The 21,871-nt window shown below is 39.8% G+C and overlaps 1 protein-coding gene across 3 annotated transcripts in view; it reads left to right on the top strand.

Annotated features, from left to right (window-relative positions):
• CAMK4 (calcium/calmodulin dependent protein kinase IV) overlaps positions 1-21,871 on the top strand; it is a 279,841-nt gene that overhangs the window by 117,232 nt on the left and 140,738 nt on the right. For 2 of the 3 annotated variants that reach the window (XM_067568492.1, XM_067568491.1), the window contains one exon: positions 9,984-10,062. In XM_067568492.1, the coding sequence (XP_067424593.1) occupies positions 10,048-10,062 (15 nt within the window). In that variant the 5' untranslated portion in view covers positions 9,984-10,047. Of the gene's footprint in view, positions 1-7,358; positions 7,421-9,983; positions 10,063-21,871 lie in introns of those variants that run through there. The other variant, XM_067568493.1, reaches the window with a different exon arrangement.

Genomic DNA, 21,871 nt, shown 5'->3' with positions numbered 1-21,871 from the left:
GCTGCTGAGAATGATGAAGTGTAACACTGATTATTATACACCTCTAGTATGATAGTGTTATCCTTTTTTGCCTGAGCAGTTAGCCAGATTTAAGATGTTGTGGGTTGTTCCAGTGAAGTTGGAATCTTTAAGTGGAGACGTGTACCTGTGTTTGCATTTGGAGATTGCTATTATTTCAGTCACTTCTTTACGTTTTTCCAAATGGAAGTCCACAGTTATACCCATAGGTTTAACGCAAGGTTTAACACAACTCACAATAACAGAAACATGATGTATACTATTGCATACAAAAGGACTGCATTAAAGAACATTAGGGTTGCAAAATCGAATACTCAAAGGTTAGGAAATGCCTGAATTAAAGTTGCCTGTGCAATTGTTGCACACTGGTCAGGGTGTGGTGCGTGTCTCCTTTAGTGCCTGATTCACAGAGGATGCACAACTGTTATAGGCTCCAGCTACGAAATCTGGCTCTTTAACTCAAGCCATAGAAATTCATACTTTTAGCTCTGGAGGTCCCTGATTCAGTTCCTAGTATCTGCCAAGATGGTGGCTATCATAAAAGCTTAATTCAGGTCTCTTTTGTGTGTGTGTGCATATTATTATTTATTTGTATTACTGTAGTACCTAGGAGTCCTAATCATGGATCAGGACTCCACAGTACTAGGTGCTGTACAAACACAATAATAGTCTTTAATTATATAATCCAACTCTACATATGTTGTGTGTATAAAAAATAAAAAATACTGTGAAAATAATGATTTCTGCTATTCCACTTGATTTACATTTCAGCAATTTCAAAAGACTCAGATATGTAGCTGAAAAATTCCTAATAGCCATACACAACATATATAGAAGCATGACTAAAAATATTCATAAAAAACCAACAAAACCCAGGATACATACATACAAATATATTAAGGAAAAGGGGGGACTTTATTCCTTTTTTGGAATGTTTTAAGAGCTATTTCAAATTAAATTGCAAAATATGATAGCACATATATGTAAAGTATGTAATCAAATTTTCCCTCTTTTTTCAAGTTTGGGTGAAAGCTTAAAGAATAAAAACAGCAAAATCATTGAGATTGACAACTGACTATTAACTGTTCCAACTTGCCAAGGTGATTACAATTGCAACAAAATTATAGATCCATTGCAGAATAGAAAACACTTTTTCTAACTGCTTATCCGCATTCACAATGAGCGAGTAATGATGCCTCCCACAAGCTGTCCCTACTCTTAGTTCAAATAACTTATTGTATGGGAGCGAGTGCTTTTGATTTCAAAGCACTTTTATGTTTAGATGCTATTGTCATGTTCCGGGGTGCAATCCAGACAGTGAGGGATCATTACCGCCTTCCCTTTAACCTTGGTGCTTTATATGCTCTGCTGCTGTGGCTCATAGCCTGTACCCTGACAGCCAGCATAAAACATGCAGTGTCTATGTGTAAAGCAGCTCTAGCTCAGCACTCTGATTCCAGCAGCCTGATCAGACACGTGACTCCAGCATGCCCCCCATCCTGAATGTCCCAAAACTGTGTGCTTTGCAAGGTCCAACCCTTTCCTGGACCATTCAGAGGAATGATCAGGTTTGTCTGTTCCCTGAAGAGACAAAAGACACAGCTTATCACTTGAAGTGGAGTTCACAATCACTTTAGCTCAAGCACAGCACGAGGCTGGTTTAGATTAAAAGTCAAACAACGTGATTAATGGAAGGGGAAATTAATTTAAGTGATGCCAAATAGAAGGAATAAAGTTAGAAAGGGTCCAGGAAAGCTCCATGTTCTGGTCAAGCAGTAGGCTGATTTATCCATGATAGGGTTGCTGCAGAAATCCAAAATAAAAAAAGCAAACACTTCGAGTGATGTCCCTGGGGCTGCTCCACTTTAGGTGTTGTCGCATCCCATGCCCTTGATTGGAGATCTTCTCAGCAGTATTCACTCAAGTCGCGCACTTGAGCAGTTGCTGTCTTGCGGCGCTGTTGGCGCATCTTCTAACGCACGCGCAACCCAAGCCCCTCAGTTCCTTCTAAACTGTCCATGGTCCGAGACAGAACACTCATCAGCAGTTAAACTTTATTACCCTTTAGACAAATTTAGAGTTGGTTATTTAGCGTAGTTCAGTCATAGATCAGTTTTTTACTTAGTTACTTACCTACTTTAAAAAAAAAAAAGCATTCTCCTAAAAGACTGTCCCCTAAACCACGTATCAAGGAGGCAAAAGAATCCTTGGGTACAACGTGGCCAGTGCCTTCCAAGGACTCAAAATGTCCTGGTCAGGAGTCAAGTGACTTCAAAAAACTGTCCTCCTCCAGCATGACCCCACATAAACACATGGTGCAGAAACACACTAACTATCCGCTATCGGTCACTACCACACCGTCATGCCCCACGGTACCTAAAACGACTACGGTGCTGAGGGAATCTATGGCACCGGCACCAAGTCTGACCACAGTGCCGACCATAGCCAATATGCCGATCACAGCAGCGGTGTTTGCTAACGCACCGACAACAGCACTGACCCTTAATGGGGCACCGACTGCACCGTCGGCTTCTGACACAGTAGCTATCCCAGCATCGACCGCTATAGTGGAGCCAATTGAGACCACGGCACCGACCTCGGCACCATCGGGCAAAAGAAGGTGCAAACAGCACCATATTTAACCGGTTCATACTTCATCCCCAAGATCCGATACTACCAATGGTTCTCCTATACACCTTGCACAGGATGAGACCTTTTTGCCCGTACATCCCTTCAGCTCTGATGACAGCGGCGCAGAGGAAGCTCAATTTTCATCTGAGCATTCCTCCCCCACCAGACCTTTAGTAAAGTCTAGTCACTATCCTCAGCATAGAGGACACTGGCCTCTCCCTTATTATGGTCCACCATGATTTGCTCCAGTGCCATACCACATACAGTGGCACAACTGAGATACCTGCTCCTCCTACTCCAGGCCATACGAAAGACTTGCCAGTTCCCATGTCAGCACAACTAAATCTGTGAGACCATCTATCTCAGTCTCAGAGGCTCAAGAGGGGAACAGAACTCAGACACCTCTGTTGTACAGCAAGGGACTTCCCCTCCATTGAATGAATCATCCTCTTCACCTGATGAGGCAGTCATCACACCCACACCGGCTGTTATAGACGATCCCAAACAATTCAATGACCTCTTCAAGAGAGTCGGTTAGGATCTAGAAATCCCCCTAGAGGAGGTGGCAGAGTCACAACATAAGTTGTTAAAGATCCTGCACACGGCAGCCCCCTAAAAAATCGCCCTCCCAATGGATGAGGCTTTGATGAAGCCAGCTAATTTAATATGGATGACACCAGCAATCATTCCTCCAACCAACAAGAGGAATGACAGAAAATATCCAATCCCAGCCAAAGGGATGGAATTTCTATTCACCCATCCATCCCCGAATTCATTAGTTGTAGTTGCAGCCAATCAAAAAGGGAAGCAGACTAACTATAAATTCATTCCACAAGACAAAGATTGGAAAAGACTTGATTTATTGGGTAGAAAAATATACTCGTCATCCACTTTATTAATGAGGGTCTCCAATTACGCAGCGTTATTGTCCAACTACGATCATAATATCTATGACAAATTGTCCCAATTCACAGATGACATTCCAGAATCTAAAAGAGAACAATCTAAGAAGCTCATTAATGAAGGGCAACTCGCAGCCCGCTCATCTCTACAAGGAACCCTAGATGTGGCCGATACAGCGGCTAGGACAACAGCCACAGCTGTTGTCATGCGAAGAGCCTCCTGGCTCCATAGGCCTTCCTAGAGAGCTGCAGACTAAAATAGAGGATCTACCCTTTGACAAAGACACAGCTCTTCGCTGGAAAAAACGATGAAGTCCTGCATTCTATGAAAGATTCCAGGGCAACCCTCAGCACATTAGGTATTTACACACCTGGAACGAAAAAGAAACAGCACAGGTTCCAGACTTACCCTTGTAGATACCCATTCCAACCACAATATAGACAATATGAGACCAGAAGGGGAAAACAAAGATCGCAACGCCGCAGACATCCCCAGCAATCATCCGCCACCTCTCAATCTTCACAGCCCAGGCAGCAGTTTTGAGGGTTTGGTCGAGGGTCTGAGAAGCCCCGAACAACATGCAGTGCCAGCCACAATAAGGGGAAACTTCAAATTTTGCCTAAGACCCTTTTATCCTGTATGGTCATCAATAGCAACAGACAAATGGGCTTTAGAAATAATCAAAGTTAGATATAGCATCCCATTCCTATCTATCCCCCCCACCCATTACTCTTCCCCGTCCCTTTTCAGGGACCCATCTCACGTGCAAGTATTGCTACAAGAAATAGATCATCTCCTACAGATAGGGGCAATAGAACATGTATCACCTCAACACGTAGGGAAGGGATTCTATTCCCATTACTTTGTGGTACAGAAAAAGAGCGGGGGATGGAGACCCATATTAGACCTCAGGGCACTGAACAAATTCGTAAGAAGGCAAAAATTCAAGATGATCACCCTAAAAACAATAATACCAGCACTACAAAGAGGGGACTGGTTCTCAGCCCTCAACCTCCAGGATACCTATTTTCATATTACTATCCACCTGGCGCTCAGGTGCTTTCTAAGATTCATGGTCTCAGGAAACCACTACCAATATAGAGTTTTACCATTTGGCCTATCTACGGCACTGAGGGTGTTTTCCAAAGTCCTTGCTGTTGTGGCGGCACATTTAAGGAGGCAGGCAATCTCCATTTTCTCATACTTGGACGATTGCCTCATAAAGGCATCTACTCAAAGCCTAGCCAAACACGCTACTGATCAAACCACAGCAATATTTCAGAAACTTGGACTACGAATAAATATCGAAAAGTCCACTTTGATCCCAACTCAGCATCTCGAATTCATAGGAACGGTTTTGGACTCAACAATAGCCAGAACATCATTACCCAATGCCAAGATTCAGAGCTATTATGCACCTGAGGTCCTTAGTAAAGAACACTCATATTGTGACAGCTCGTGTTGTGCTCCATCTCCTAGGCCACATGGCAGCCACGACTTTCGTGGTGCGACATATACGATTACATATGCGCTGCCTCCAGGGATGGCTCACCTCAGTATACAAACCAAACAAACACTGTCTGGACAGATGGTTGTCAATACTAGATGAAGTAAAAGCTTCCCTGATATGGTGGACTCAGGAAAAGAATATGATGACGGGAATTCAATTTTCCCAGATTCCACCCTCAATCATGCTTACAGCAGATGCATCACTCCTAGGATGGGGAGCACACATGCAGGAGTACACTGCTCAGGGCCAATGATCGAAATAGGAAATTTACCTGCACATAAACATATTAGAACTTTGAGCGGTGTGCAATGCCTGCCGACACTTTTTACCACACATAAAGAACAAGTCAGTAAAAGTAATGATGGACAATGTAGCATGTATGTTTTACATAAACCATTAGGGTGGAGCCAGATCCCATTCTCTGTGCAGCGAGTCAATGAGGCTTTGGAACTGGTATATAAAACACAACATCAACATATTGGCTGCATACCTACCTGGGAAGCAAAACACCATTGCAGACAATCTAAGCAGACAGTTTGCATGCAACCATGAATGGCAGTTGAATGATGAAGTTCTTAAAGAAATTTTTCATCTATCGGGGCATCCATTGATAGATCTGTTTGCCACAAAACAGAACCACAAGTGTCATCTTTTCTGCTTGAGAGCAGGAATAGGATCGCAATCGATGGGAGATGCCTTCCTAATCAAGTGGGACAAAGGACTACTAAATGTGTTTCCACCCATACCAGTAATACACAAGGTCGTACACAAAATCAAAACCAACAGAGCAACCACCATAGTGATAACACTAGCTTGGCCGAGACAGACATGGTTCTCAGATCTCATAAGCATGTCAATATGCAAACCGATAACGCTTCCCCCAAGATGCGATCTCCTTTATCAGAACGTGGTCCGGATTTGCCACCCAGAAATACAAAGACTTCATCTCACAGCGTAGCTACTAAGTGGCTCTGTCTGGAGGAGTTATAATGCTCGGAACAGGTTAGGCACATACTAATAAACAGCAGAGAACTGTCAACAAGAAGGACTTACCTGCAGAAATGGCAATGATTCCAATCCTGGTGTGAAGAAAGACGAATCGAGGCAACATCCTCCTCTATCCCGATAATTCTTGAATACATACTATAACTGAAGAAATCAGGTTTATCAGTTGGTTCCGTAAGAGTTCACTTATCAGCAATCACGGTCTTCCATGACAAAGTAAACGACATGACCATATTCTCTCACCAGATGGTGAAAAGATTTTTTGTGGGTCTTCAGAGAGCATTTCCAATCATTGGTAACCCCACACCATCATGGGATCTAAGCCTAGTACTCAGATCCATTACGCGAGCACCATTCGAGCCTCTAGCAACCTGTTCATTCTTTCACATGTCTATGAAGGTTTCATTTTTAGTTGTTTAGTGCGTTGATGGCTTTACCCTCCCTACACAATTTTTCACATAAATAAACTCACACTTAGATTTCACCTGAAATTTTTGCCAAAGATAGTGTCAGTCTTCCAGATCAACCAACCAATTCATTTACCTACCTTTTATCCTAAACTGCACAAAAATCCACAGGAAGCAGTACTCCATACTCTAGATGTCAGAAGGGTCATAGCCTTTTACCTGGAGAGAACAAAGATATTTAGAAAATCAGACAAACTTTTCATATCGCTAGTGGAGCAATTTTCAGTCAAAGGATATACAAGTGGATTTCAACATGCATCCAGTTATGCTATGAACAAACGGGTTTACAAGTTCCATCAGGGACCAGGGCTCATTCTAAGAGAGTGATGGCCATGTCTGTAGCATTCCTGAACGATGTCCCTATAACAGACATATGCAAAACTGCAACATGGGCATCACCATGCACTTTTATAAAACATTATGCTATTGACCAGGCATCTGCCAACAATGCTTCACTAGACATGACTGTCTTGTCAGCTGCGCAAAATAATTAACACCAAAGTCCCTCCTCCAATACAGGATACTGCTTTATAGTAACCTAAAGTGGAGCACCCACAGGAACATCACTCGAAGAAGAAGAAAAGGTTACTCATCTTGTGCAGTAATTGGTGTTCTTTGAGATGTGTGTCCCTGTGGTTGCTCCACTACCTTCCCTCCTCCCCTCTACTTCAGAGTTCTAACGATGAACTCTATGGTAGAGAAGGAACTGAGGGGCTCGGGTCACACGTGCATTAGAAGACGCGCCAATGGCGCCGTGAACTGTGCGCACGCAACCCGAGTGAATACTGCTGAGAAGATCTCCGATCAAGGGCGTGGGACGCGACAACAGCTAAAGTGGAGCACCCACAGAGACACACATCTTGAAGAACACCAGTTACTGCACAAGGTGAGTAACCTTTTCTTCTTGTGAGCATGTTGCTGAACTGTGCGGAGAGAGAGAGCTCATGAAAATGAGTTTCCACCTCTGGCATTATGCTATGCCCTCTTTTTCTAAATCTCTTTCTCCATTCTGCCTAGTCCGAGGAGGAAGAATGGCTCCAGAGTGGGGGATTTTTAATTAAATATTACAAACCTACAAAAAAGGAAAGGCCTTTCCCATCATGATCACCAGGTTGGAAGGGGATGGGTTTCTGCTCGCATAGCAATTGTCTAATGAGTGCCCCACCATTAGAAAAATAATTTGGGCATCTTCCTCTTCATGTAGACTGCCACTTGTTTCTGAAGGAAGGATTAGGTATTAACTAAAAGGCCCCTTTTCTCCCTGACAGAAACAGCACTTTCACCCATGAATGTTTTACATATACAAGTAGTGGCCTCTTTAACATTCTTCTTCAGCTGCCTGATGTTCCATTGTTTGGGAAAGAATATGGCCATCAAATTAGGACTCCAGGGGATGCACTCATAATACTCTTTACAGCAAAGTCCTCCCCATTTCTAAACTTGCCCTTCTAGATTTATATTGAATCATTCCTTTTGAAATGTGGATAACAAGCTCAAACACCTACCACATAACCCAAAATCCCACACCAAATTCCTTTCTTTGACTGCATCGTTATTGTCATGGAACCCCTTTCCAGAAGTATGTGTCCTCTTTTCCAGCCTTAATCAGATGATACTTAATATTGTTTACATTATCGGTTCTAGAGGCTTTTCTGTCTATTTCACAGGGGTATATGAAGATTAATTAGTATAACGTTTATATAGCACTTTAAATATGTAAAGCACTATATAATGATGATTTGCATTGATACAGTGACCTTCCCATTGCAGTTCTTTATAATATATGTATTGTAATAACGTGCCCTTAGGGATTAGCTCTCTTTTCTTAGAGGGTTTGAGTTTTTTTTAACTCTGGGTATTTTTTCTGTCTTGTTGAATAGAGCCGTTTGTAAGTTCTTTATATTGGCTAATGAGAAATGTTCTAATTAAACATATTTAATGATTCTGAAATTCTTTAGCGTTCAGCATACGCCTATACTTTTATCAATATGTTATAAATTTTTTAAAAATTCATTTTAGCACACAAAAGGAATACAGTACCTCCATTGTACATAGTCTAGAAATGGGCAAACCTCCAAAGATTCAATGGTTTGGTATATGTAAGCTCTCAAACAATTACCTATGTAAACCTTTTCTGAACTGACTTGTCATGAAGATGTCTTTCTCAAATGTATGTTTTAGTTCAAACATAAGTTATTGGGCTTGATAGTGTTCACTCTATGTAATGAGGAAGAAAGTCCCTCTATTGGAGGAATTTTGTATTGTCTTATGCAGGAGGTTCAATGAGATGATCATAATGGACAACTTTTAGCTTTAAAACCTATGACTGTACAAACTTTGACTCAATAGTTTTGATAATGAAAATCTCATGAATAATATCTTTCTTGTAAAGTTTCAAGTAATTCCTGGTCCCAGTTGGTCCACAAATGTCACAAGAACCAGTGTTGGTGATCAGTTTTTTGATATCAAAAAACTGATCTTAGTTGGCACCAAGAAATTCAAAGGCATGCTAAAATGAAAAATAATGGAATAACAGGTTAACTGAACTCTTTAGAACCTCTAAAACTGTCCCAAAGGTCTTTCCTCCAAGTAGCCAAAGGATACAGTACAGTTCTTTTTTTGGGGGGGGCAATAGCAAATAGAACACATTAATTTGAGTGTATTTATCAATGTTCTGACCTGATGTGTTCAGGTAAATCCATCTTGAAGACAATTGAAGATCTCTGGCCAAATTCAGCCTTGGGGTAAGCAGGTACAACTCCAGTTGATTTAACTGAAACCCAGTTCTGCTTCTGCTAGGACAGAATTTGTCTTCTTGTGACACAGCCTGCAAGCAAGTGGGTGAGATTTGGGTTTGCTGTGTATAAGCAGGCAATTGAGTGGATACTAGCACAGTAATCTTTTCCCCTTTGTATACATATTAACAAAGGTGAGATACATTAGCTTAGAGCTTATGCCATATTAACTTCCTTCTGTGTCACTCCAGCAGCAGAGTTGCCCTAAAATGGTACCCCAAACCTCTGCTTCGTGACCTCTTCCCCTCCTGGCATAGGGAGAATTTCAGGGTATGCCAGAGGACAGGAGAGGGTATGACAGAACTGCACTGAGCTCTGGCAATTTCCGTTGGCAGAACAGTGCAAAGGGACGCCTTGTGGAAATTAGAGCAGACCAGAAGCTGCTCTTAGTAGCATTTGGGACAGAATCAGATTTTGACTGCCGCCCCCTCCCCCCACTGAATTTGAGGGGCAGAAAGGCAGAGTAATTACACTTTTGTCCTCCGGGTGCACTGAATCAACTGAGAATGTAGCTGTTTATATTTTAATCCTTTGCTCTGCAACTTATTAGAAACCTCCAGTTGGAAATAATAAAAAGTCACACAGTATTGTCTAATTAGACAAGAGGTATTCAATAGACTTCAATAATAAAACTGTTTTTTCTTTTTCATTTAGTGGTGCTACATCCATTGTCTACAGATGCAGGCAGAAAGGAACTCAGAAGCCTTACGCCGTCAAAATGTTGAAGAAAACTGTAAGTTGTTTTTTGGTTATTACACAATTGTATTAATAGTATTGGTAATGAATATGGATCCTCTTCAGCTCTGAAATTCATAAGTCCAGCAGCAGAGACTCTTCTGCTCCTCATTCTTAAAGGGATTTCAGGGACACCAGCAGGATCGTCCTATCCCAACAGGTCTTGCTTGTGCCTTCATTTCTTATTCCACATATAGGGTACCTCTAGCAGATATCTGTGCATATTGTGAAATGGATGGTGGAAAGCATGAGTAAGGCAGACAGTCTGATGACTGGTAAACAGGTGAGAAACCTCAAGCAGAGAAGGAAAATAGTAGGAGGACAAGAGGAGGGGAAGAAAAATGATAGGTCCTGACTGGATCAGAAAGAGAGACCGAGGGAAGACTGGGTGTTTGGGGTACATGGATGTGAATTTTATTCAAGTACCAGAATGGCAACATAACGGCAGGCGGTATGTGAAAACATGCCTAAATGCTAAATTAAATTGTGGTCTTACTGCGGGCCATAATGGATAGGTTCTGCATCAGTAAAATGTTGGCACTAATTTGTAGTCTTTGAAAACAGGCCAAAGATTAAACTGGCATAGAAATGAAACTAAAGGTGCTCCTTCATAGTCTATATGTGGCATGCTGGCAGTGGGCGAAGGGTAGTTGTGTGAAAAGCTAGCATTGCTACTGCTTGTGCTGTTCCTTTTCTATGGAAAAACAGAGGTCTTTAGTTTCAAATTTCAACAGTTTAGCTTTCTACGCTCACACATTCCCTTAACATTAAAAAAAAATCCCATTGTTTTTTAATTTTATTTGTGATTGTTACACTGAAATACACTATTAAAACAAATGGTATAATTAAAAAAAATCCATTATTGTTCAGTCTTTGTACAGATTAGTTCATTTATATGATTGACAGGTCAATATTAGGCACCATCTATTTGTGTCTGACATGTAGTACATTCGGAACTGCATATTGTGGCAAGTTTTCTGGGTGTGGAAAATGTATGGAATTTTTAAAAACCCATGAAAGTTGAGAAAAATAATTAATAGCTTTATAGATTCCAAGGTCAGAGGGACCATTGTGATCATCTAAACAGATTTCCAGTATAACACAGGCCAGAGAACTTCCCCAAAATAATTCCTACAGCATATCTTTTAGAAAAACATCCAGTCGTGATTTAAAAATCACTAGTGATGGAGAATCCACCATGACCTTTGGCAAACCATTAAATGATTAATTACCTTCACTGTTAAAATGTTATGCCTTATTTACAGTCTGAATTTGTCAAGCTTTAGCTTCCAGACATTGGATTCTGTTGTTCCTATCAATAGCCCACTATCAAATATTTGTTCCCCATGTAGGCACTTATAAAGTGTAATCAAGTCACCCCTTAACCTTCTCTTTCTTAAGATGAATAGACAGACTCAGGAGTTCAATCTCTGTAAGACATGTTTTCTAATCCTTTAATCATTCTTGTGGCTCTTCTCTGAACCCACTCCAATTTATCAACATCCTTCTTGAATAGTGGACACCAGAACTGGATACAGTGTTCCAGTAGTGGTTGCACCAGTGCCAAATACAGAAATAAAATAACCTCTCTACTCCTACTCAAGATTCCCCAGTTTATTCATCCAAGGATTGCATAGCTTGTTTGGTCACTGCTTTACACTGGGAGCTCATTTTCAGCTGATTATCCACCACGACCCCCAAATCTTTTGCAGAGCCACTGCTTCTCAGAATAGAATCCCCCCATCTTGTAAGTATGGCCTACATTTTTTGTTCCTAGGTGTATATGTTTACATTTAGCCATATTAAAACACACATTGTTTGCTTGTGTCCCACTTACTAAATTATCCAGATCACTCTATATCAATGACCTGGCCTCATTGTCATTTACCACAGTTTGTGTCACCTACAAACTTTATCAGTTTTCTTCAAGGTTATTGATAAAAATGTTAGCGTGTAGGGCTATCCCTGCAGGACCCCACTAGAAACACATCCACTCGATGATGGTTCCCTGTTTACAATTAGATTTTGAGACCTATCAGTTAGCCAAGTTTTTAATTATTTTAACATGTGCCATGTTCATTTTATATCACACTACTTTTAATAAATATATTATGCAGTACCAGGGCAAATGTCTAAGTATTTTACATCATATATTACATGATGGAAAGTGGAGCATATGACCTTTAAATAATAATGGTGGCTAGATTCAGTACAGCCTCACTTACTGAATATCATGGATAGCACTGAGTAAGTTCAGGTACCTGAAGGAATTTTCAGTGTAATTAATAGACTTTGGGAGACATGCCCATGTTACTAAGAACAGGTGGTCTTATATAATTGGGCTTGTTTGGATAATTGAGCAGATAATCAAGATCATCCTGTAATAATGTACCACTGTCTATATCTGTGTTTGGTGAACAACTATAGATCTGTTCCAATTTGGGCAAATTATCATCACTTACGATAGAGTAAACAATGTGCTAAGTGCTTTCCTAACAGAAAAGTAGGCCTGGTCTCTGGCCAGTGGAGCTCAGTCTAAAAAGCAATAGAGTATTATTCAAATCATATTTTTCTGTAATTAAATATGCCATTAAAACTTTGACCAGTTTGGATTTTTTAAATAAAAAATTAAGAATAAAAATTATAATTACAAGGACTTCAGCAGGCAAATGAAATGAAGCAGGGGAAGTGGAGGTATGAGAAGTGAAAAAGAGTGAGAGAGGGACTGTGGCTGGTTTTACCTTTGTGACATCCAGTCCCACTGGAAAAGATGTCACAGTCCCATTGTCAAAAAATACTTGTTCATAAGGCAGCAGCTGGGAGCATAGAAAAATAGGAAGAAAAAAAGATGGAAGAAGAAGGGTTACCTCTCATTTTGCTCTCTAACCACCCAGCAGTTAAACCAACCTGTTTTATAGGATAGGTGCAGCAGAGAGAAGAAAAGGAAGAGGCGAATGTAAAAACCAGGTTATAGGACAGAGTGATAGCAACTGTGCTCTCTCTGGGATGGGCTGCAATGTGGTCGCTTAACTTGAGGTTTATACTTGGAATGTCTATCATTTGTGTTAAGTTTTTGATACTGTAGTTTAAACATCTGAAATTATTTCCTTTCATCTTAGCTATTACTGGAGGCCAAAAACAAATGAGGCCTTGTTAACTGAAGTAGCATATTGATAACACTGATTGATGGGAGAGACGCAAGCTACTCCCATCGTACTGCACTGTGCCAACAGGAAATGTAGAATGCGTATCGATCCATGGAGCCCGATGCATCGAGTCTGCTGATTTTCTATACCTGTTCTTGTTGTCCTCATATTTATATTTTAGTGGTGAATGCTCTCTATAAATACATCAGAGGGATAAACACCAGGAAGGGAGAGTTGTTATTTAAGCTAAGAGCCAGTGTTGGCAGAAGAACACATGAATAAAAACTGGCCAGCAGCAAGTTTAGGCTTGTCAGGTGATCAGAGTCCCCCACCAGGACATCTGTAGCTTGAGTTCTTTCCCCTGGAGTTCATATTCGAAAAACAGGTTAGCCAGTGGTGGTAGCCATCTCTTTGTCCAGGCACTGCACTATCACTTTTACACCATTAGTATTTAAGAGGATGTACACATAGTACCCCATTTTAATGGACAATTATCAATGTTTAATGACCCTCTGTTGTTAGCCCTGTACCAGCTGCAAGAATTTCTCTGATTACCTCCTGTGTGTTTTAGCGCAACATAGAGGTAAAAAACACAGAGAAGCCAAACAAGCTTCACATGCAACAACGATAAACCGAGAGTCCCCAATGTCAACCACAATTCATAAGTTCTTCATAGACAGATTCCCCAGATTGTCACATTGAGCATTAACAGCTGCAGCTGAAGTCAGTGGATTCTGTGGTTGATCAGCATCTCTGACAGTAATGCATTATAACCTGGAGTAATAAACATAGGTTTGGGAGTCAGGCTGGCTAATTCTAATCCTGGCTGTGCCATTGACTCACTGTGTGGCAGTGAGCAAGTCACTTTGCCTTTTTGTTTCAGTTTCCCTATCTGTAAAATGGGAATGATAATATTTGTCTACCTACCTCACAGAGATGTTGTGAGGTATTACCTGTTCATGTCTGTACAGTGCATTAAACATATATAAAGTGCTATAAGATAGCTAAGTGTTCTGAAAAATCAGACCCTACGTGTCTCAAGTAGACTGCCCACATACAGTGGATACTTTGGAAAAATTTGGCCTTAATCTCAGTTCCTCATCTATGAACATTTCCCTACCTCACAGGATGTTGTGAAGATAATTAATAATTAATTAATTAATAATTAATGTTTGTGAGGTTCAGAGAGACTCATAATTAGAACTGGTCACAAAATGGGTTTCCAGCTGGGAAATCAGGTCCGTAGAGGAAAATGGGGGCATGAGGTACCTGAACTACAGCTTCCCTGAGAAAACCACAGCACCATTTCCAAATAATTTTTTTTTTCGGGTGTTTGGTTTCTTTTTTTTTTAATATAAAATCAGATTTTTCTACAGCAAGTGGACATTCTCACACACAAAAATCATTGAGTTGAAAACACAGTTTTCAAACTCCAGGATTTTGATGGAAAAATTTTGACCAGTCCAAATCGCAATGCACACACTCATAAGAATGCAGAACTAAGGTTGGCTGTGCAGCCTCATTTCAGGTATTTCCTAATTTTTGAGGGCTTGAATTTGCAACCTAAATATTATTTTAAACATAGTGTGTTAATATGTAGTGTCTACGATTTTTTAAAAAGAAAACACAGTTATTATGTGTAACTGTATATGAATGTATAAAAATAAACTATGGTTTCACTGGTCATCATTTTAAAAAGCCATAATTTGTCAGCAGACACACAACAAGGCATCCGAGATACATTTCCCTCCTTTATTTATTCTCAGAATAAGAAATGACTGAAGAGAGTTTTGCCACTAACATGTGAGAGAACTAGAATCCTAAATACCACTGTGTAGTCATTGTTGGCAAATAATGACTTTTTAATTACCTCTTTTTGCCTGTAGCACAGCTATTGTATGCTGAGATGGCTTTATTTTTCTTGATGTATTGCTTTTTAATCATCCGTGTCATCAAGTGTTATTAATTTGTGATTCATACTTTTGTAGATGTTTCATTTGAAAATTGAGTAAAATATCTTATTAAAAAATTTTATGAATAAAGTCGTGTAGCATAATGGAAAAAAAGCTTTGGCTTTTCCATTGTTCAAATCCAGTCTTGCGTCTTAAATGAAAGGAATCTGACTTCAATAGTTCCATCCCCCCCAAGAATTCAGTTTTAAAATAAATTTTAATTCCAGCAAATATGTAGTCTACAGAGAAGTACAATAAAGTTCTTTTACATAAATACCTGGTAAAAGAATAAAGCAATTAAGATAATACTTCTTCTGTAGTGAGTTTGGTACCTGGTTTTGATTTTATGACCTATGGTTTTTGGCATAGACAGCATATGTGGAAATTTTTACGGACAAAGAACTTTGGAATATAGCATTGTGTTTACTGGAAAGTGAAAAGTACTTCTTTTCTGTATTGCCAGATAATCCTTCACAACAGGGAAAATCTCATTCAGCATTAAAAAATATTGTCCTTTTGTACACTGTCATTTTACATGTAATCTGCATTATAGTATATTATACTATAATGCACTGTAATGCAGATGACATGTAAAATCACTTAAAGCAGAACAATATTTTTCAGCTGTCACCATTTAGATTGAATTGGTTTTCACTTCACGAATAAGTCATCCCTAGGGTTAAGATATTAACTCAAGAATAGAGAAGTTGCATTGTGTCTTTTTTACACTGCATTTAACTTACAGATAATTACATAAATTTAGTTTCTGGTATTAACAGATTAACTTTCAGAAGTGTAAAAGTTAGCCAAATTGGTGAAAAGAGGAATATACGAAACTAATCTTTCTTACCTTACTACTTACAATTTGAGGAAGTTTGACTTATTGTATAACTTGTATTGTTGAACTAATAGTTTTTAGAAGCAAAAGAACATCCTTTAGGTGATTGAACTAATGAGAAGGAGCCAAATTACATACGCACACCAATTAAATAGGTACAATTGAGGGAGCAACTTGATTTGAACATTTATGAGATAGTTTGTGCCCCAGAATTTTCCTCACCATCCTTGTCCAGGCACAGACGGCACCCTTAATAGTGATGGTTTTTGCAGAGGCAGTCAGCTGCTTCTGCACCCTTGAGGGTGCTCTGTGTGTCCAGAGTCTGCACAGAAGTTGGGACCTGAGACTGGGAATAGGGGAGAAATAAGTAGCTATTTGGTAGACCTCTCATGGCACCAAAAGCAAAGGGTCCAACTCCATGAAAGGGCTGGAGTAGGGAGCAGAGTTGTATAGTCCCCCTGGCACCCAGCAGCAAATCTGCAAATACATTAAACCAGTGTGACGCTAGATTAACATTTTATTAGAGTCCCCTCTTACCTTCTGAACCCCTATGGTGTTATGCCACTACTAACTACTGGCTGAGGAAGCCTTGGAAGAGAACAGAACGTGGCCAGGAGCTGGTGTGGAAGAACAGTAATTCTGAGAGGATGGCTCTATGCCTGCAATGGGCTGCCTGAAGTCTATGGGGTTTGGGTTAGAGATCTGTAAAGATCTGCTTCTTCCTTGGGGGAATGAGAATCAGATTTCCTAGGGCACTATGAGAATTGGAAAGGGTTTTTAGGATGTTATTTTCATGTTACCCTGTTTGTTACTTTCCTTATTGCCATAGCACTGACTAATTTAGTTTTGGGTTTGGTTGCCAGAGATTTGATTTCTCATGCATACTTCTAAAGACAAAATCAGACACACATACGTGAAAGGGAGGAAGAAGAACAAAAGGTAAGAAACTGCTGCTGTTTCTGATGCTGGCAGTTCAGTTGTTGGAAAATCACAAGTATGGCATACGGTGCAAGACCAGTTAGCCACCCTCTGGCTTGGGAATGCATTTAACTAGGTTGCTCTTAGTTTTCTCCAGCAAATCTCCCTCTTTCTAAAAAAATGAAGTTATTTATTTTATTTTGTCTTTACCAAGCTCAGGCTTCTCAGTACCTTACTAGCTTGCCAAACGGGTTATGACAGTGTGTTGCAAAGTTACATCTGTCCTGATTGGCTAAGTGTTACTATTATTAGTCAGAAGGCAAAAGGGAAGAACTGGAAACAGCTTGGAGAAATTCGGTGGTCATGGAAAATTAAAACATTGAAAAAGTGCAGCAGGATTCATAGTTTCACATCATGGGAGTTGCTCAGGAGAGGGCCATGAAGGTAGTAATGTTGTCTGATTTCCTCTCTTTGTGTAGTCTGGTCAGACCATTTTTCAAAACCAGGATAAAAAAAGGCTCAGTGGTCTGATGGTAAATCCTCAAGTGCCAATCTGTGATGGTGTTGTAGCTGGGCTGCTGGTGCTGATGATCATCATCCAACCTCTTTGTCATGCTGAGTTCACTGCCACTTTGAATAAGCTGCCACATGCTTTCTAGGGAAAAAATGTAACTTTATCCCTTCAAACTTAGATTAAAATATTTCTTCAGTATTCCTGCCCCTTCTCTTTAAGCACCCGGACTGTCACTAACTATTGTGCTTTTTCAGAGAGAGAATTCCTTTATGCTTTGTACTTATTTCACTAGCAGATGTTTGAAACCTGAAGTGGGCTTGGTTCCAAGACACTGAAGAATGCTAATATGAAAATGTAAATACAGTGCACAGCAGCTGGAAGTATTCAATAAAATAACAAAAAATAACATAATTAAGACTGTTTTATTTGCTTTGTTGTACAGAGTTCTAATTGCTTTGATTCATAAGTTTTTTTAAGAAAGTTGGGATTCAGAGTTCACCACAGGGTTCATAAAGATTAAAAAATCTGATAGTGTTTTAGGAACCCAAAGCAAGACTTTCAGTGGTGGCTAATATCTAGCAGAGTTCTAGGTTTTATCTACAAGATAGTTAACTATCTTATCATTTTTAGCCTTTTATACATATTTTCACTGACTCTTGTTTTTCTTTTCGAGTGCACTTCATTCCTACCCTGTGGTTTGGTCATAGTAAAATCACAGCAAGAAAACTACAATAAGAAGTAGAGCTTTTTAAAAAATGTGTTGCAAATACAGAAGGTGAGAGATTTTAGTGTAACTGCAAGAGGCTAAACAGTAGTCTTAAGAGGAGAGAATGCTACAATGCAGCTTTCAAGAACATTGAGAAAGGAGTTGTCCTAACTGCTGAAGACTAGGACAAGGGAGAAGCCAAAATCCTGTTAATTATAACACTGGAAAAATGAATCATATTAATGTCTTCTTTTGAAGACTTGATTTACTCTACTTAGGTTTATTAAGTGCTTGTATAGCTCCTATTGCTGTACTGTCAAGTGCCTCACAGTCTTTAATGTTTTTACCCTCACAACAGCTCTGTGAGTAGAGCAGTATTATTATCCCCATTTTACAGAATGGGAACTGAAGCCCAGAGACCCAGATTCTCACAAGTATTTAGGCTCCTAATTTTCATTACGAGCCTAAATGCCTTTGAAAATCTTGGACCACTTGCCCTAGGTCACAGTAGGAAATTGAGCCCACATCTCCTGAGTCCCAGACTATTACCCTAATGATCTATTACCTAATGACTATTACCCTACTGATTTTGCATCAGTATTTGTTTGTATGCCTTTGAAAATCTTGGACCACTTGCCCTAGGTCACAGTAGGAAATTGAGCCCACATCTCCTGAGTCCCAGACTATTACCCTAATGATCTTTCCTCTGCAAATTCACCTAACCCAGCTCACTGCTTTGTGATTTTGCATCAGTATTTGTTTGTTTCTTCTTCAGTCAGGCAGTATTCCTCATTTAGGACTAGGATTTAAAACATTTTTAAAATTGTCCCCCTCTCCCTCTTTCCCTACTCCTCACAACTTTGGAAAAGTCCATGGTGCCTGGCATCAAAACTGGTGGACACCCTCTCTGGCAGGAGCTGTCCCTGGAAATCACAGTCTGCTCTGCCTCAGGTTGCACTATCTCTTCTGTGTAATTCCCAGGAGACTGGAGGAAAATCAGTGTTCATCCTCTCTGTACTCAACCCTCCCAGTCTCCACCCCCTTCCTCAGCATGGACCACAGACCATGCAAAGAGGCCTGTGCAGCATCCCAAGGGGGGGAAATCACCATAGAAGTAGCTGAGACCCCTGCTGTATGGAAGAGGGGAGATCTGTGTGGGCAGACCTGAGTATAATCTGACCCACTGGGTTTGTGTTTCTTGTTAATCCTCTCCACAAGAGCAGTGAACTGAGTACATAGTTTCTAGTCATAAGATAGCATCTAATTGGTAGCATTAATTTCTAATTCCTTTTGAGCATTGGGAGTTCATCTGTTCAGTTTAAAAGCCCTTGGAAATTGAGAATGAGAATTATTTTAATAGATACTGACATTCAGAACCATGATACAGTAAATTCTAAACGTTCAAGCTCTCAGTCCTTTGTAGCAAGATGTTAAATATGATGCTCCTATACTTCTGTAGCTGTTATTTATTTAAACTCTTAATCCCTATTTCTAATGTTTAGAAACTGTGTGCCAGATTCTAAGGTCTGGCTGCCCTAATGGGATAACAGAGGATTCTTCTGACTGCCGGGAGTCCTTGGGTGGCATAGCCTGTTCAACATTGTCCACTTCCCCTCCTCCACCTGGGGAGCATACCCTGGTAGAGCAGAGTGCTGATAATCAGCTGATGCAGCTCAACCTGGCTGCGGGTTTGGCATTTTGTGTGCATGAGAGCAAGAGTGCCGGTTTTAATAATGTCAAAGAAAAAGTTGCAATATTTGGCAAAAAGATTTTCCATATTTTCTCTGGGCTTGGCAAAAAAGTAAGAAGCTCAAGTGTGTGTGCTCATGCAGGCATATATGTGTAAAATATATATGTATACCTTAATGATCTCATAAGTCTCTGATTACACATTGGTTGCATGGCAATTATCTGTGACCGTCTTTATCTGTGGAATATATGGTTCATGTATTACTCTATAGGAACTGGAGTTAATCTCAACGCATAGTTATGGTATAATTCTTTAAAATAAATCATACAGTTCATTCACTTGAGCATAATAGTTCATCCTTCTTAATGACATGGCTTCTACTATTGTATCATAAAGCTGTAGGACACAAGTCTACATTAAGGTGTACTCAGCCATGTCTAGGTGTACTCAGGCAAGGTAGTGGATTTCAATTTGTCTAAAAATTGTGTTGAGCTCTAAAACTCCATTTATACTTAGAATGGGTGAGATGGGACTAGGAAGAGATTATAGATGTTGACCAAGCTTTAGGAGTCAACATAAACTTCCAGTTTTTCTATACTTGCTTCTACCATGAGTATTAATATCTACAACACATAAAAGCTTTTGAGTTGGCAATGATCTTTAGCAGGTTATGTAGTTCATTCTCTCTGCACAGTAGTAGTATGACTGATTTCATATACCTAGATCATGTATGATAGTTAGTCTCAAGTGTAGCCTTGAACATATGCAAGAAAGCTGGCTTCAAAATTTATCTTGACATCTTGTCCCAAGGTCTAAATTATTACTTTTATTTATTTGTATTACAGTAGTACTTAGAGATGCCTCCCATTTCTAGGCACCATTTGTGCTAGGTCTGTACAAACATATAATAAGTAAAATTTTTAAACATTGTACCCTCATGTATCTAGCATAGATCTATACAGGTGACAAGACCAGAAATAGTTTAGGAGCCTTATGAAACTAGTGTCCCTCCTAAAATAGCTCCTTATCCTTTCCTTTGAGTCTCTATCTACATCTCTGACCTAGTCACTTCATGTCACCCACACATCCTATGCTTCTCCCTCAACTGCTCCATTTGTGTCCTTCTCCCATTCCCAACTTCATGTCTCCTTTTATTCTGTCACTTACTCTTTGAGCAGCCTCTGAGTAAGGAACCCTTCCCATTCTTCATAAAACTTCTAAAGACATCTCTGTTTTATGTAACGTTGAAGTTATAAAGCACCTCATTCCATTCTGTTATGCCTTTCCACTGAAGTGTATTGGGCAGGGACTCTATTATTTGACTTGTTTTACCTACTGTAGAGTGGTATGTACAGTGTACTAATAGAGTGGGCTATAGATCTAAAGCCATCACAAATTAGCTGTGCTATTGTTTAAGAAGTGGGATGGCATGCCATATATTTGGCCTTTGGGTTGAACAATTATATTTGTGAAGAGAGCACAACCTTGCGTATGGTTGGTGGCATTGCTGTATTATACCTTAACAGGCTAACTTGAAAATTAAGATATGTAATTTAAATGAGCTGCTACATAGATATCAAATATGTAAATTAGCTGATTTTGGATGTTTCTGTGCAGTTTCTTAAACTGCTGCAAGAGTTATGTGGTAATGTGGGGAAGCCTAATGTTTCACAAACTGAGATAGATCTTTGATGCAGTTGAGGCCTCTAGAACCATAGAGTGGAGTAGTTTGAAGATGACAATTGTGCCAAGTGAAGTAAAACCACTCAAAGTATCTTGTCACCTAGAACATATTGATTTTCATGGGGACTGTTGAGCCAGGCACTCTGAAGGAGGAGTGGGAGTTCTTTAGTTCAGTTTACTTATGTATGCATGTATAAGAGAGAGAAGTATATCACATCTTTGATACAGAATGCCAACTACCTAAAATTGGTTGTATCGCTTAAGACTTATTAATCCTCTTTGGAAGTGTGATAATTGCCAATGAAAACAATTAATTAGAACAGCCAGAACGAGGACTCTATCACAATATGATTACATCTC

Source organism: Emydura macquarii, unplaced genomic scaffold (genome assembly GCF_026122565.2).
Source record: "Emydura macquarii macquarii isolate MOO-44397 ecotype Brisbane River unplaced genomic scaffold, CSIRO-AGI_Emac_v2 contig_2897, whole genome shotgun sequence".
NCBI classification, from domain to species: domain Eukaryota; kingdom Metazoa; phylum Chordata; order Testudines; family Chelidae; genus Emydura; species Emydura macquarii.
This window is presented reverse-complemented; position numbering and strand designations above follow the sequence as displayed.